Consider the following 17,589-nt stretch of genomic DNA (forward strand, 5'->3'; position numbering starts at 1 on the left):
AAGATAAGGTCTTGTAGAGCATTTTGGAAGTAAGTGGTGCCAGTTCATCCCTCCAGCCCCACTGTCATGGGGACCAGGAGGCTGAGAATCGAGTAAAGGAGAACAAATCTTTCCAGAAGCAGGTCCAATGATGAAGGAGGAGCAGTGAAAATTGCTGGGAGACTGGATTGAGAGGAAGCCTGCTTTGCTGCATGTTGCTCAGATTCAGTATGAGGGTAAAGAAATCAGTGTCACTTAAACAGAGTATCATGTCTTCAGTTAAAAAAAAATAAATAGTCAAGCAGCTAGTTTAAAATCACGGGATTTAACAGGATTTTCAGTTCTTTCTATTAGCCTGTCAGTGTAGTAGCCTGCGAGGCTTTGGGTTTTAAGCTTTTCTGTATAATTATCAGAATTTAGGAGCTTGTTTTAAAATGAAAAGTGGGATTTTTTCATAAACTAGGGTCTACAGAGCTGTGGATTTAAGAAATGAGGAAATGTTGGGAAAGTTGCAAATAAACAGTGAGAACTGGCAAGAAGTAACACTGGGAATAGCTCTGTCTCCTCACTTAAGCTTAGGAAGTGGAGCAGTTTGGGTTTGGTTTGGTTTGAGGGTTTTTTTTCGTTCTCCACAGTAGCTATGTATTTCCAGCTTGTGGGAAAAGAAAGAGAAACCAAAGTTTCGCGCTTGTCAGATGCCAGTCTATCAAAGACTGAAACTGGGTGGATGCACCCTACCAAACATCAGCAGAAATCTTTGCTTCCTTGCTTGAAGTGCCTACCTAGAACTGATAATTTGCCCCTCCTACATGCTCTACAGTATGTCAGGCACTGATATACTGAAAGCTATAATCCATCCCTGAAAATGGTTACCTTTCTGAATTCAGGAAGGGACACAAAACCTGACTGTAAGTACTCGAGATGAGGGATGACATGAGGATGCCTGTGCCTGTGGTGTGTTCTCTTGCAGTTGGCTAAAAAGTAGAAAAGATTTGACTACTGTTGGTAAAAATAAGGTTGACTATTTTATCACTTCACGTAGAGAAAAGCAGTACCAAAAATATATAAAACATTCACGTATGAGGTTAGGTTAATGACATATTACCTGAGAGTATGAATTTTAAAACCCATATTCTGAGAGTTAACTCTTTCATTTGAATATAAAAGATGGATTCATTCAAAGAACTCTTCCTAGATGTTTTATATTTTCTGTATCTTTCCCAGGAAACTTTTCCTCTGGAAGACACTAGATAGTAATAAGCAATATTGATGGGTTATTAGAATAAAATATATGTAGTTACTCAATGAATCTTGGAGTTCAAATCTATCTTCTGTCCATTATGTACCCCTCCCCTCACTTTCCTGAGCAAACAGTACTATTTTTACATATGAATTTCCTCACGGGATTCAGAAAACCAGAAATTATTTTAATTATTTTGCACACATTTCTGTAATATAGAATATTAGCCTCTGATGACATTTGAGTGAAAAGGGAGTGAAAAGGATCTCTTCGTACTAAAACTCAATAAACTTATTCTTCAATAAAATCAAAGTAAACCGTCAGTTAGTTCTAAGACTTTGTTATCACATTCACCAGAAAGTTGTGCCTCAGGGACTGACACTATCAGATGCAAGCTGGCACACTTGGAATTTTTTTTTCTCTGTTTGTTCACCTGTGGGAGTCACAGTATTATTACTTTTCTTTGGAAGTGGTTAAAGGTTGTAAGTATTATGAGCTTAGGTTGTCCACGGTCTCTTCTAAAACGACTGTTGTGCCAAACTTGCCCACGCTCATGTTTGACTGATTCCAGAATTATTACTACAGAGAGCAGTAAAACCTTGCTGATGCTATAGGAAATATCATTATTCTGGAGACATATATATATATATATATATATATATTTTACACTAGCATAGGTTTTACTGCATTTGGAGTTGGCAGATCGGTAGCACTGAACTAGGGTCCAACAGGGAACAAACTGCACCGTCAGCTGCTGCCTTGATTTGCGTTTCACGTTTCTCACTTGGTTCTCAGGTTCATCAGCATTCTCGGTGCTTCATCAGAAGCCTGTTAAAGCCAATGCAGAAGTATTTAGAGTACACAATTTGTAAAACACACTTGAAAATATTCCACTGGAGTTGCTCGATTACGATAGTGGCTGCCAGTGCTTTTGAAGACAAAATGTTTTGAAATGGTTGGTATCCACGTATGCATGCACAGCCCCCTACACTGTCTGAGCAATCAAAGCTCCTAGGGTTTCAGAGCACATCAGGAACGCAGGAGCTAAACATGTGTATCTCATGCTTTTATCCAACTGGTTTTATGCCATTAACATATTTATCCTTACCCTGTGAGCTTGGACTCCTACAAGTAGCTGGAGAGCAGAGGTTAAACTGTAGGCAAAGCCTACACTGCCGCAACATGCAGGGGTACTTTAGGCAACACTAAATGAGCTCATCTGCTTGTGTTGGTACTGTGGAGAGAAAGTCACCCTGGCCTCAGAAACAGACGAGCTACATGGCCAAAGCACCTCCAAACCAAAAGTTTAGCTATTCTAAGAGCTGTTGGTCGGGACTCAGAGTGTCACGTAGCTTGTCTGTAGGTGCATTGGAGGTCCCTGCGCCGCTTTGTCCCAGGCAGCGGTGGTGGTGATGTGATGGTCGTAGCAGTATTCGTAGCGCCTTCTGATTTGAAGTTCAAAATAATTTCCAGAGACAGAGAACAGTATTTACGCTACTTCTTAAAATGCTTCACTCTTTTCCTGAAGGTGTGCCCTCTCTTCTGGCCTCTCTTGAAATAATATTGGAGACTCTCCCATCTTCTGTATGTCTCGTCTCTGTTATTGTGGCCTTCGTAGTTCAGATTAGATAAAGGCACAGTAGGAAAAAGAATTTATTTCATTGCTATGTTCTCTCACAACTGGGTGAGACTGAGAAAAATAAAACACAGGCTAAGAACCATGAACAGCATGGTGGACTTCTATGGGCTCTGTGCATAGAACTGATTTTTACCAAGGGATCTCTGAAATGATCATCTTTGCTAGTGGGCAAACGTAAGCTCCTAGAAATATGAGCCTGAAATGCTGTGCTATTGCAGGTCACCGGCAAGGACAACATCATTCAACAGTAATATTGACTTATTGTGGTACTTAGTAATGCACAGACATTTCTGTCGTGCCCATCATCAGGGTGCTGAAAGCAGAACCTCTCGTTCCACATTCGTTTCTGATAGGAAGAATAGCTTTACTATGAATGAACAAATGATAAAGGAAAATTTCTGCTACTGCACTGTGCAACTGGGGCTGGTAGAGTGGAAATAGTAATTTAGTTTTATCAGTCTCTTCCCTTTCTGCACTATCATGTTGCTCCAAAAAGAAGGAGGAAAAATGAAAAGTTCTTTCTAGCGGGCTACGGAGCCATTATATTAAGCATCACAGGGCTGAGATCAGGTTATCTCAACAGGTTACGTACATCAGCTAATCCACAATAACCGTATGTGCACATGGTCTCAACCAATGACAAAAGAAAAATCATGTGACTTATGTTATCTTGCAATGAAGGAGGAGTACAGTGAGTCAAACTACTGCATGATTATGCCAGGGCTGAAAACCCCCACTGTCTACATGCAGAGGTGCTTATCGCAGCTCAGCTGCTACACGGTGCCTTACAGCTTTGTGGGAGTGCCATGATCTGTCTGGGCTCATGTGCTGTCAGGTCTTTGCATCGTATTTTATTTTGTGGTTCTAAAGGGCTGTGCGCAATGGGGTTGTGGGCCATATCGTGTTTAGTGTGATGTTCAGAAGTCAAACTTACATATGGATATAATAATAAGGAAGACTTAAACTTTGCTTCCTTGTTTTATCAAAGGTTACATAAATGCCCACAGGTGCTGAAGAAGTGTGAAAAAATGAAATGTGTCCTTTAAATATGGAGTTTTTCATGTTCTCAGCTACATAAATAGATTAGAAATAGAGCCATAAAAATCACTGTAGTGTGTTATCAACTGTTAGGGTGATGTTCCTTGCATGGCAGTTGCGCGCTTTGTGTTTTTGCACAGTACTTCTGTACAAACATGGGGAAGTCAGGGAAACTTCCTTTTTTCATTAAAAAGTATGTGTGTATCAAGTAAGGCTAAGGGTCTGCCTTCAAGCCTCTAAAGCATTAATTTCACTTGCCAATACCTGGCCATTTACAAATGGTAAATTGCAGCACCACATTCTCTTATTTTGGAAAAGCTGCTGATATATTTGCCTTTTATGCCACTTCATTTTGCCCGCACCTGTTCTATTCACTCAGAGGTGCTTGTTTTTTCCTTGTCATTTTTTCATCTAAAATAATGTATGTATATACATATATATAGCAAATAGGAAAGCAGGTATGTAAAATGTAGGTTATGAACAGTATAATTATGAATCACCATAAAATTAGTCAGCTTTTTTTAATCCTCAAAGCCTTTGATTTCTTGAAAGTACTGTGAAAAGGTGCATATGCCATTATCATTACATGCCGGTTTTCTGCATTTCATAAATTAGTAAAAGAGGAGATTGCTTCAGAGCCAGGACAATGTGATACTTCTTTGTATACATTTCTGCACAAAGAGAGTAAGCATATGAATGAAACAGGTGAAGCAAAGAAGCTACTGCATCCATGGGAGAAAATGGGTGAAATCTAGTCTGAGTCATAGTTGAACCAGTTGAAATAAAGCAGAGCTACCGTGACTCTCCCAAGATAACTGGGAGATTGCTCTGCAACTCACAAGAGAGGCAAATTGAAGGTGAGGGGGTGCTGGGTGAGGTGGATCCCTTATTGACACCCTATAGGCATGGAAAAGTAGGACCAGCCAATAGAGAAATGTTAAAATCGTCCGCAAGGGCAAAAAAAGGAATGTTTAGAACATGTTAAGCAACAATATTAAGCAACTGAGCAAATAAAAAAAATACTTTAAAGAGTCTTTCTGCAAATTTCAGCATGGAATGGTCCTTTTATGTTTTGGGTTTTTTTGTTTTGTTTTGTTTTGTTTTTTTTAAAATCGTAGCTGAAGAGGTGGTATTGTTGTGCCAAAACATTGAGGGATTTCTCCAAAGGTGTTCAGCAGCTGCTCAGCTGTGTAACTGGAATGTGTGAGCACTAATGGAAAATTAACTCAGGTATTTAAAACCAAAATAAAATAAAGCGGAAGAACTCCTGAGTTTTCGCTTGGGAATCTTCCAGAGAGCGGAGCTGCAGGATACACTTCCTAGAGGGAGTGGTGCCAGGGTAGTAAGAGAAAGAGGGAGCAGACACAAAAGCTGTGCAGGAGAGGTGAAGTTGGTTCTGGAAAGATTGATATGAATGACCAAGAGGTACAAACTGAAATGTTTCATTGTGTTTCATCTGGTAGTATAAAAACTTTAAGAAGTTCTTTTAAGAAGGATGTACCAGTACTAATGACATGAAATTTCACATAGAATTGCGACTTGAAGTCCCTAATCTCATACTGTGCAGTGCTTTTCTCTTTTTCTCCTCAATTTAATAAATGCCCTTATTCAGGATTATAATTGATTTTATACGAGAAAAATATCACAAAGCCCTTAAGTTAAACTTTTAATGGACATTAAGACTTTGTTAAAATGTAAATGACCCATTGGAACGAACATCTTAATAATTAAAAGACAATAAAAATGAAAACGTGCCAGTATCACAGTCATCTGGAAAATCTACAGCCTTGGTCTTGAGTATGGATGTGCGTAGGAAGTCCCCTTTGCCCTAGGGGCGCTTGCGCACAGGAGTTTACAGGCAAATCCCAGCAGAACAATCAGAGTCTTGGCCCTTAGTGGGACCAAGATGCTGTCCCTGTGTCACAAACGCCTTTCACTCCTCTCTGGCTCTGAAGAGGAAAGTCCTTGTTAGTCAATCGGTCTGTTCTTGTCCTAATGATTCAGAGGTACTACAATGCGATGCCAAAAAATCTCTACGTTAAAGGAAAAAAAGAGTTTCCTCCTTTGTTATCTATTGTGAAGACTCTGAGAACGAATGAGGTTTGGAGAAAGGAGACGCAGGGCTGGGCCTTGGCTTTTATAGCCAGAAAAATCCTCATACCTCTTCCCAGTGACACTGCAAGGCTTTCTGTTTCGAAAGCCTGAAAGGAAAAAGAGTGTTTAATCCTCATGGAGGTGAGGGAGGGGACAAAGAAAGAAAACTTGAGCTTTCTTCACATCCGCCCCCCCCCCCCCCATCTTGGTCTGAATCTCTTGGAAAGGGAGAGAACTCAATTTGGTGAAATAGCTCATTAGGAATATCAATTATCCATCAAAGAGATGTCCCGGACTTACTGAGCTGTCAGGAGGCTTGTCACTGCCACATGCAAGCCTTCAGAAGTTACATCTGAGGCGGGAAGATGTTGTTAGAAATCTTTCCCTGTATGACACACTGTCTCTATTTCTTGCTGAAACAACTCTTAATTAGTTCTTCTTTTTCTTCTTCTTCTTTTTTTTTTTTTTTTTTTTTAAATATGCAGCACCAGGGAAAAATTGGAGTTAAATTTAATGTTGGAACTGATGACATCTCTATTGAAGAGATCAACGCAATCATTAATGATGGAAAATACCATGTAGTACGTTTCACGAGAAGCGGTGGCAATGCCACATTACAGGTGGACAACTGGCCAGTTATCGAACGTTACCCAGCAGGTAAGGGCTTACGCAAACGCTTGTGAGTAAGAGGGTGGGGGTTGCGTGGAGTTTGGCTCATTTTGCTTCTCTTCTAATACAACGTCAGCTCCTTCGCAGTGTTTTAGTAGCTAATTAAGTAGTTAAAGAGTCCTGAGCAATATGCAGTTTATGATGATGGCATTTCCTAAGTGACTTTGAAAGCAGAAATTCGAGTTATTACTGGAAGTGGAAAAATACAGTTATCAAGGCATGAAATACTGGCTTTGTTTCTTATTTTCATTTGTTATTATTGGATATATTGTTTTAGGGGGGAAAAAAAGGCTTTGACAAAAGCTACACAGTAAAGTGACTCCCAAATCAATCCCCAAGTGATGGGGTAAAGCATTTACTGAGGAAAAGGAAAGGTTGTCTGTGTTCTTTCAATTACAAGTTGTTACTAAAGCCGTCTGAAGCTTATGAATTCAGCAGAAGCATTCTGGCAGGCATAAACCTGAAAGGTGTATCAGTTACCAGTCGTACAACCAACCAACCAAATTAAGGTGCCTTAACTTAAAATGCAAACTACAGGATAGTACTTATGCCAGTGATGCTGGTTACTTGAACAGGACCGCTCGTGTGAATACACAGCTGCCTCGATCGGGCTCATATTTAATTATATGCAGATGCCATGCGCTGAAGATTACTGTGTGACTAATTTTATTCGTTTTTAAAGGCAACAGGTTTTTCAGATACGCAATCCCTTTCTTATTGAATAGGACTACTGAGCCGTTAATGGTAACTTACAAATTTGCATGCTATCTGCTAACAGTTGCTATGTCTGTTTATAATACTAAACAAAAGGCAGCAAATCCAGAGATGTAAGTGAAAGGTATTCTGGTTTGCATATTTGCCATTACATAAATGACAGTTCTGATTATCCGTTTAAAAGTAGAAAATGCTTAATTTTGGGGGTGGAGTGGGATGGGAGGGTATGTTTGACTAATAAGAAAGGGGTAAGCCTTTCCCTGTACTAATTATTAGTATTTAGGGTTTGTTGTTTTTTTCTAATGTGGTGGTGTTTGAGTTATAGCCCAGCTGCTCACCTGACTTTTTAAAAAAATAATAAAAAAAAAAATCCACAGGTGAAATACAACCATTCAGATAATTTCTTGGAAATAATTTAGAATTTAAAATAAAAATGAAAGTATGCATTGCAAATGAAATTATGTATAGCGGTAGTTATTAAAAAAGACACCTGCGTGCTCAAGCGTAATGAATGAATGACAGTTCTGGGGGTTAGAAACAATTAATGGCTTCAAGTTAGACACATCTCTGAGAGGTGATAATTTCTTGAGGGAAAGGGAGATACTGAATGAAATACGTCCTGTGATCTTTCAGATATTCCCGTTGCCCCCACGTCTCCTGCGTTTTCTAACTTTTGCAATGTTTGGTAAATGGTAGCTGAAATCAGATGGTGAAAGCTGGGGAGGAGCGTGTCTTGGTTTGTGTTCAAGACTTATGTAGCAGAAAAGAAAAAAATAGGTTTGGGGTGTGGTTTTTTGTTTCTTTTGTTTTTTCACCTAAACGATGAGCATGAAAATATTTTTCTTTTTCTTCTCTGTTCTGTTTCTTCATGAAAATACGAAGTGGCTACAATAAGGACGAACTGCAGTTGAGTTCTGAAGACAGGGGCACACAGAGTTTGTTTATACTGAACATAGATCAATTCAGAAAATAAGAGTGATTTCCTGGGATGGGATTAGTAGAGTGGAAGGAGGCTGGATGTTTTCTTTGAAAAAGGAAAACAAAAAAATTAGAGCTTCTCGAGCTTCCTTTAGCAATCTATGCATAAACTGCATTTTAAGGCATTTTCAGTTGCTTCATCAGCCGGAGTACAGAGTCCCTTGGCTTGCTTTATTGCTGGATCTTTCAAGATTGTTGTTGGCCTTTAATTTTCTTTGCATTTCCCATAATGGTATTTTATGGCTCCTGTATGCCATAGCATCCCTTTTGAAATCTGTCCTCCCCCTTTTCACCTTCCATCTCTTCTCCCTTCCCAGCATGAGGGCACCTAGCCATACCTTTCCCTTATGTTTCCATGCCGCTCCATCAGGTTTGGCGCTCTTCATTTAAAACCCTTTTTAAACAGCAGTTTCTTTGCAGACTGGTATTGATGTACCTTTTAGAAAAGACGCAGGCTTGTCCTGAAGACTTTGCTGCCTTTGAGCCAGGCTGATACTGCCCTGAAGATATTAATGGCACCATGTTCAAAGCTACCCCTGTCATTCCAGTTTTCTAAAAGTAGTATTTCTGAAAGTAATGCCTTAACGATATCAGACAAGACAGTTTAGGAAGTGCTGCTGCATCCAATTTAGATGTGCTTCCGCTGTTGCTGTTTTAGGGACTGACAGTGGTACCTGGCAGTACTGGTTAACCAGCTAACTTGCTCTTTGCTCGTGTTTTGGATGGACGACGTGTTGCAGTTGTACGATATGGACCGAATTTGATCCTGTCCTCATGAGTGAGGGCTCATTAGCTTTCATTTCAGTGCTAGAAAGAGTGTTCTTTTTTTTCTTTTTTTTTTTTTGCTTTGTGCCCGTTTCCTGAATTGTTTCTTTCTGCATAATTTCTTAATGTGCCTGCACCACTGCGCATAAGCACAGACTTATCTCTCCTACTTCTGTTTGTTTTGTTTTGTTGTTTTTTTAATTAAGAACAGAAACAAGATTAGCAGCTTAATTAGTAAGTTTTTGCTATTCTTAAACGCGCTAGATTTCCTTTTTTCAAAAATAAAATAATATTAAAAAAAATGGTTGGTGGCCTAAAGCATACCAACTGATTCTTCCGTTACAAGGAAAGATTATACCCTGAATTACACTTCTGGTTGGAGTGCCTGACTACAAGACATTGCTTGTTTGTGATCGGCATCTTAAAATATTGGGTGAAGATTTTCTGAAAGGACTTTCTAGTCAGAGGCTCGGGATTTTCCACTTTCATTGCCTGTGTAGCCTCGATACAGCCCCAACTGCTCTGAATAATGGCGCCCAAGGCCCAGTTGTATCACTTGCCAGGAAGATGCTGTGGGCATCCGCCCCTGTTGATCGTCAAAGCGAGCATCATTTTCAAAAGAGCTGCAACCCTGTTTGCTGCAAGTCTGTGCGGGTTTGGTAGGGAGTCTGAACTCAGTCCTGCATCTCAAGAGCCGCCCCGAGTTCACTGCTCTTGCAAAGGGTTTTCTAGGTGGTGCAGCACACGCAATTCCCTAATATTTCTTTATGAGCAGTCAGAGAGGTAGACACCTTGCAAAAGTTTCATGTGGCAGTACTCCATAGGGCTTCCATGGTTGCTTTGTGCGTTTTATCCTAGAACTGCATAAAATGCAGAAATGACCCTGGGAAATGAGTAGGATCTCTTGTACATCATTCTCCAGCCCTCTAGACTCGAGTGTTATGTTTTCTCTGGGCCAAAGCATCTTCAGTTGTATCTCTGTAAATATGAAATGAGAGCTGTAAAAGGAAAAGAGGTGGGAGTGGCCAGTGGTAGAGGATGATCATCCTTGTAAAGGTGCCTGGTTGTTGTTTGGAGTATAGTGGGGGGAAAAAAGTGTTTTAGTCCTAGACAAATGTGAAGATTTCAGTGTTCTGAAATGGCTGGCTGATTTTCAGAAACAGAGGTTTAGATTTAGGTATGTATGTTCCTCCAGACTCACATCAAAGTCTCTTTTTTTTTTTTTTTATAGACTCCGAATTTTCTCTCTTGACATTTCTCTGAGTGCATTGCTAGAGCTATGAGGATGCACACTTCAATTTCTGCCCTTTATTAAATGTTTGTCCTGTTTTCCCACTTCATCCTGTCAGTGGCTGGTGGGTAGCCCTATGATTGAGAATGGCATATCGTAGTTTTTCTGACTAAGGTGCCCAGATGTGTACCGGATTTGTACATCTTTCTTAACTAAATTCAGTGTTAGTGTCTTTACTGAATTATCATCCCTCTGCACCTTCCCAAAGAACTTTAATATTTCACCTTGGCGTCTTTTTCAAATAGTGATTTCCCATTAACTTATCTGGATGCATGCTAATTTCCGATCATATTAAACAGGAATGAGAAAACTGCTGACTGTGCAATCAGAGTTCCTAATCAATAGACTAACCCCATTTTCCCTGCAGATCCTTTCTACTCCTTATGGCTTATCTTGCCTGCTTCACAACTTAGTTTTAATTGCCCTTCCCGACTGGCTGGTGATGGCAGTGGGACTGACTGCACCATAGTGGCGACTTCAGCTTCTTCTGTGAACGGGCCACTCTTGTAGAATCACAGAATGGTTTGGGTTGGAAGGGACCTTAAAGATCACCCAGTTCCAAGCCCCCTGCCATGGGTAGGGACACCTCCCACCAGACCAGGTTGCTCAAAGCCCCATCCAGCCTGGCCTTGAACACCTCCAGGGATGGGGCATCCACAGCTTCCCTGGGCAACCTGTTCCAGTGCCTCACCACCCTCACAGTAAAGAATTTCTTCATAAATATCTAATCTAAATCTCCCCTCTTCAGCTTAAAACCGTTACCCCTCGTCCTATCGCTACACTCCCTGATAAAGGAGTCCCTGCCTATCTTTCCTGTAAGCCCCCTTTATATATGGAAAGGCCACAATAAGGTCTCCCTGGACCCTTCTCTTCTCCAGGCTCTCTCAGCTAATCTTCATAGGAGAGATGCTCCAGCCCTCTGATCATCTTTGTGGTCCTCCTCTGGACCCGTTCCAACAGGTCCATGTCCTTCTTGTGCTGAGGACTCTAGAGCTGGATGCAGTACTCCAGGTGGCGTCTCACCAAAGCGGAGTAGAGGGGCAGAATCACTTCTCTGGATCTGCTGGTCACACTTATTTTGATGCAGCCCAGGATGCAGTTGGATTTCTGGGTTGCAAGCACACATTGTAACTTCAGTTGGGTAATAATTCTACACTGAGATGTAGATTTGCTAAGAATTCATTTATTGTAGGAAACCAAAAGACTTGTTAATTTGGGTCAAACTGAACCAACAATTATGGCCAAGGGAAAAAACAAAATAATATGAAACTGGTTTTAGTAATGTCAAAATATGAATTTCAGTATTTTCTAAATACAATGTTCTGGCTATTCATGTCAAGATTGTCCAGTGTTTATAGGGGATTTAGGTAATCCAAGAACAAAACGTTAAATTTAATTTGAGACAACCTTTTCTTTCTTACCTGAAAGAAAACCTGTTTCAAATCAAATTGGGGGGGTGGGGGATGTTTCTCAGAGCAGTGCTCAAAACCATATCTATTTAACAAGAAAAACAATTTTCTCAATTTTCTAATTTTTCGTCCTTAGTAGTGAAGGGTGTGCATTTTACTAGTCTGGGCAAGTATATCAGAACAACATAGATGACTTTCTAAAGCCACAATAATCACCATTTATTGTGAAGGATTTTCAAAATCATTTTTCTGTGAATAACTCTACGTGTTCTGCAGTGAAAGGGAGTATGCCCAATGCGGATTCTTTTTAAAAAAAACCCGTGCAACCAATCATTTTACCAGCAGGAACCTACTCTTCAGGACTTCCATCATAAATCAGATTGATGCAGAATTTTCTGGACATCAGATGATCTGGTAGATATTGGCCAGCCGTTCTATGGTTTCAAAGCTGTTCAGATTGCTGGGGATACTCAGCAGTTCATGGGACCCTGCAGCAGTCTGGAAGATACAGTCTGATGTAGGCAAATATCTAAAATGAAGCTTTCCTGGTCATCCCTGGATCTCTGGTCAGCCTTAGACAAGCATAACTTAGTTGCAGCTATCCTCACGTACCACATGGGTCAGCAGACATTGTCAGGGATGTGTCTGACAGACCTAGATCTGACAGCATGAGCACCTCGCACACTTTGTTCACACAAAAGAGATTGTCCTAAACACTGCCAGACTACTGGAACAGATGTATCTCTGTGATTGGGGAGGATAAATTAACGATCAGGCATACACACCGAAGAAGAACCTGTGTGAGAGTCCATGTATGTTGGCAGAAGATCAAACCGCAGGCTGACATCGTGGTTAGTGCCAAGTACCTCTGCAATACAGCAATTGGCAGTTAAAGCTCTTAGGACTTCGGTATAACACATCATAATTCTGTTCAGGGTTTTGGTTTTGTTCTTTTTGCTTTGTCACATAAGGTTAAACACCTGAGAGCACACGTGTTGTCTTAGGGACTTTCTCTGGATCTGTGGGGTAAAAGTTGTTATTGCAGAACATCCAAGGACTAGGGGAAGGGGGCACCTCATTTAAATGCTTTTCTTTGTCCCCATATTCTGGAAAATAGACAAAGCGTCTGCCATTTTTTCATGGCATATACCTGACTTTTAAGATAAATGCTAGGAGTCAGCTATTGCCATGTATTCTATTTAGGAATAAGTGCTCTCCATTTGTCTTGGGTTTGTGTGTTCAGATTGACCATAAAATTAACAGGAGATATTTGTGTCAGTACATTTGTTTCTCCAGAATGGATTAGTATTTCCCAAGCAATCCATGGAGTTGTCTAACGTGCATACCGTTGGCTTAGAAATACCTTCCAAATTCAAGCCCTTACAGCCAATTCTGAAGAGAATCAAATATCTGCTTCTCGGGCATAAGTGGGGCGGCCAGGAGAGATCTTGAATTCTTTCACAAACATATCTTTGAATATTCTAATAAAATGGACAGACAGCCTGTTATCACCACATCCATACGAAATTATAATGGTCAAGGTGAGGTAGGAAGCTGACAAGTTAATGGTTACTCAGTATTTGCCTTGCCTGAAACATAGGATAATGTTTCAAACCTTCCTAACAGCCACTGCTGTTAGGACATGGGACTTTCACGGTGTTTTCCACGCTGAAATAATATAAGACTTCTGACTCCTATTTATTTATTTATTTATTCAGCAAGACATTGTCTTCACATTTTTTCTCGCTCGCTTCCTTCTTTGGATGAAGGAATAGATCTTGGTTCTGTCTCATGTGCTTTCCTTTTGCTATGGTCAGAGTTTTGACGCTCCTGTAGTCAGATCTGTCACCTTCCTAAGTCAATCCTGGTTGTGGACGTACATACTGCCCAATGTCTCGTGTTTTGTACGTTGTTTTCCTTCTGTGAGAAACAAGGGCATCTCATAATACTTTACTTCCCTTGGAGATAACAGTGTTTGGAAAAAACAGGAGGACTTCTCAGGAACTCTCCATCTGGGAATATGCAGAAGATGAATTATACAGTGCAAGTGAACACTTTATGTACAAATTTATGCATATGTATAAAAGCAAGCTGTAGATGTGGGTCTAAAATATTTAGTCCGTGAAATTAATAAGAAGAGAAAGGGAAAAAATATAAGATAATCAGTAGTTCCTTGGTTACTAAATAATGTCTCATCCTCTCAGATTTGGAAAGCAAGACTCATCAGGGTTCTTTATGGCCTTTCATGTGTCCATGGAGTCACATCTCCATGGGGTTCTGTTTATGCTGAGGTCTCCATCTGGGAATATCTGCTGGTAACTATTATAGTTAAACCTACTCTGGTTTGATAGGAGATAATGGGGCATAAATATGAATGAGTTAACATACTCTTTTTTGGGATTTGCATAAAGTCTTTGACAAAGTTCCATATGTGATTCCATATGTAATTTCTTCCTGAACGGAAGACCCTGGTGGTAAAGGCAGTGTTCTTCTATGGATCAGATTCTGGCTTAGGGAGAACAGAGGCACAGATTCCCACCTAATGAAAATCAACAGAGTAAATCCATTGATTTTCAATGGAAGTATGATCATTTAAACCCTGTTATATATTAATTAACATTGATTTTTTTAAAAAAAAAGTTAGAAACCATGCATACTGGCTGTACTAGAAAGGATTTCAAGATCATTAGAGAAAACAAAGAATAGTGAAGAATTAAAAAAACCCCAATATATGCTTCCTTTGACAGGCAATGAAAAAGAAAATTAAAAAAGGAAAAATGAAAGGTATTAAAAACCACCAAAAAAATTTAAAACACAAGCATTTAAAAACCCTGAATTTTTTCCATTTCTAAAATTAAAAAATGTAATTTAAAATTTAAAAATGCAATTTATTTGCATTTTTTTCTAGAGTGAGAGATTTTGCAAAATCTTCATTAGCTTAAACAACATTTTAATCAATCAAAACATTATTCATTCTTGTCCCAAAGATAAAAAAAATCAACTTGCTCTGTTGGATAGGCGTCATAACAGTAAAAGAACAGTTGATATATGAAAGATAATGCACACAGGTGAGATCATTTGATTTCTTATCAAAAATATTTTGAATTAATTGCACTGGCTCAAGACAAAGGTTTAATGCTGTAGACAGCTCAGATTATTTGCATTAGCAGTCAGAAAACAAGTAAGTTCCGAGACTGTTTAGAATGCTGGAGAAATACTAACGGAACTGTATTTAAATCAATGCCCGCTTCCCCTCCAAAGGATTAGTGGTTTGGATTTGGGTTTGTTTTTTTTTTTCTATTCCCATTTCCTTTTTTCCCCATGTGTATTTAAAAGTTATTTTAGTGATAGAAGATCTTAAGAAATGAGAAAGAAAAATGGACTGGGTCATGTCTGCTTCTTCACATAAATTTCTTCTCTTAGATGGTAACTTAGGAGAAGACTCCTGTGCTTAGAAATTTTCTTTGTTTCCAGTCCAAACATTTTCCAGTTCATCCCACTTTGTTCTTGTATGTCTTTTCACAAAATAGTTTTCTTATATCTCCGCTTATCATAATAGCCTTTCTTTTGATTCTTTTTCATTTTGAATTCATTTTTCAAAAGCACATGTAGCCAGAAATGGACAATAGTGAGAATACTAGGACCTCATGTGAAGGCATATGAAGACATTAATGCTGGAGGTTATCTCCACTGATGCATTATAAGATATTTTCCCTTTTCATACCTCAAAAACGGATGGCTCAGTATCATTCTGCAGCTGACTAGTATACCTATAGAACATCTTTCCTCATGAATTCTGCCGAAATATCCCAGTTTATCGCAAAAAATGGTGTGACTGGTCCTATACCTTAAGTATGTGACCTGCGCTTTGTAGTATAAGCTTTAGTGTTACTTCAATTAACTCAGAAGGGCTCAGTTCTCTTGACTGATATCTGCAGCCTCTTGAGTTACTGATACGTCTCATTTTATGCTGCAGATTTCATTGCGTGGTTGACATTTTATACTGAGATCAGTGAAGAAAATACCAAAGATTGGTCCTGGAACTCATCTCAGGTGCTTTCTTAGGAGTTCCATCCTGGTAGTCTTCCTGTAGGAAAACCGCTGATTTTCCTTAAATACCTGCAGTGGCCTTAGTGTTAGCTCCTATGGCATACTCTAATGCAGTTTTGGAATGCACCATGATATTCATCTCGTTAACTTAATGTAGAACTCAGACATATTTGCTTGACTTAAGCACACACAGATCTTCCAGCCATTCAACTAGATGGCATCAGCTCTCCAAACTACTTGGAGAGCTTTGATAGGTCTGACTGACCCCACGACCTCTTGAGGATTTTTAGTTTTCAAATACAAGTAATATAGTGTGGAACGATGTGGTATATGTATATATGGTATAGTTGACAAATTGGAAGGTCTGAATGTGACAAGTAATGACTGCTTATCATTGTGTGAATGATTCACCAAGAACCTGCATCATAGAATCATAGAACGTGTTGGGCTGGAAGGGACCTTTAAAGGCCATCTAGTCCAACCCCCCTGCCGTGAGCAGGGACATCTTCAACTAGATCAGGTTGCTCAGAGCCTCATCAAGCCTGGCCTTGAATGTCTCCAGGGATGGGGCCTCCACCACCTATCGGGGCAACCTGTTCTTAAATCTGAAGAAGACCCCTTATGAAGTGGAAGTATTAGGGAGAAGACGACTGCAATGCACTAGCTAGTTCCTGGAAGGGGCTTGCATCCTGGGAAGATGGGCACCTGGAGTGTGACCTAAAACAAGTAGCCCTTGTATTCAGAAGCCTGTCAATAGATACAGAAGCAGGATACCAGGCTGTAGTCTCTATATGAGAGAGAGGAGGAGGAAGGAGGAGAGGAAAGATTCGTTGTTCAATGCTATCCCTTGCTATCTTTTTTTTATTCAGCTCTTTACTATACAGTTTTTATACTCCTCTATGTTTTCCACAGTTAATCAATGATTTGCTACATGACATCATATCAAATGCTTTACTGAAATCCAGATAAATTAGATATACTTCATTTCCTTCATCTAGAAAATCAGTTAACTTATCAAATACAGCTATTTGATTAGTCTAACATGATTTGGCAAAGTTTTGCATTTTATCTCATTTTACAATCGCTTCCATGTCTTTAATTCTTTCCTTTTGAATTTATTCTAAAGCACCGTGTACAGCTAAGGTCAGACTAAATAGTTTGACTGGATGGCTTTTTTCCCCTTCTTGTGTAAAGCTATTACATTTTCTGTTCTCTAATACAAGAAGTAGCATGCCCCAGTGGATAGCTGTGTTTAAAACCTCCTGGCTTGTTCTTTTTAAGTGCTGGGATAAAGATCATCTTCCTTGCCTTCTGACCCCTCAAGTTCATTAAGAATATGTATGTTGCTTTCTTCTGAGCTGTGGAGATCTACATTTTTATAGACACATTCCTGTTAGTCAATCCAGTCTGCTCCCTTGGATCATCATCAACCTTACTACAAAGCGATTCCCTTTCTTTCCATGATCTCTTTTTTTTTATAGCACTTAAGAAACTCTGGCTTTTAAATTTATTTTACTTTCTTTGAAAGGCCCTTTGCGCTTGAGTTTTGGCAACTTTACTTGTATACTTATTTCTGTTTCTAATTCTGAAAGTCAGTGCTTTCTTTGCTGAGCAAGTCTGGGGTTTTAGCCTCCTATATTATAGTCTACGATAGTGTGGTTATTCAGCCATGGAGGTCTTCCCTTGAATATTTTTAACCTTGCAGGTGCAAGTCCAAATATAT

At 39.6% G+C, this 17,589-nt stretch overlaps 1 protein-coding gene across 27 annotated transcripts in view; it reads left to right on the forward strand.

Moving 5' to 3' along the window:
• NRXN1 (neurexin 1) overlaps positions 1-17,589 on the forward strand; it is a 715,088-nt gene that overhangs the window by 581,976 nt on the left and 115,523 nt on the right. For all 27 annotated transcript variants that reach the window (XM_054193682.1, XM_054193683.1, XM_054193681.1 and 24 more), the window contains one exon: positions 6,476-6,647. In XM_054193682.1, the coding sequence (XP_054049657.1) occupies positions 6,476-6,647 (172 nt within the window). The remainder of the gene's footprint in view (positions 1-6,475; positions 6,648-17,589) is intronic.

This window comes from Rissa tridactyla, chromosome 3 (genome assembly GCF_028500815.1).
Source record: "Rissa tridactyla isolate bRisTri1 chromosome 3, bRisTri1.patW.cur.20221130, whole genome shotgun sequence".
NCBI lineage: Eukaryota > Metazoa > Chordata > Aves > Charadriiformes > Laridae > Rissa > Rissa tridactyla.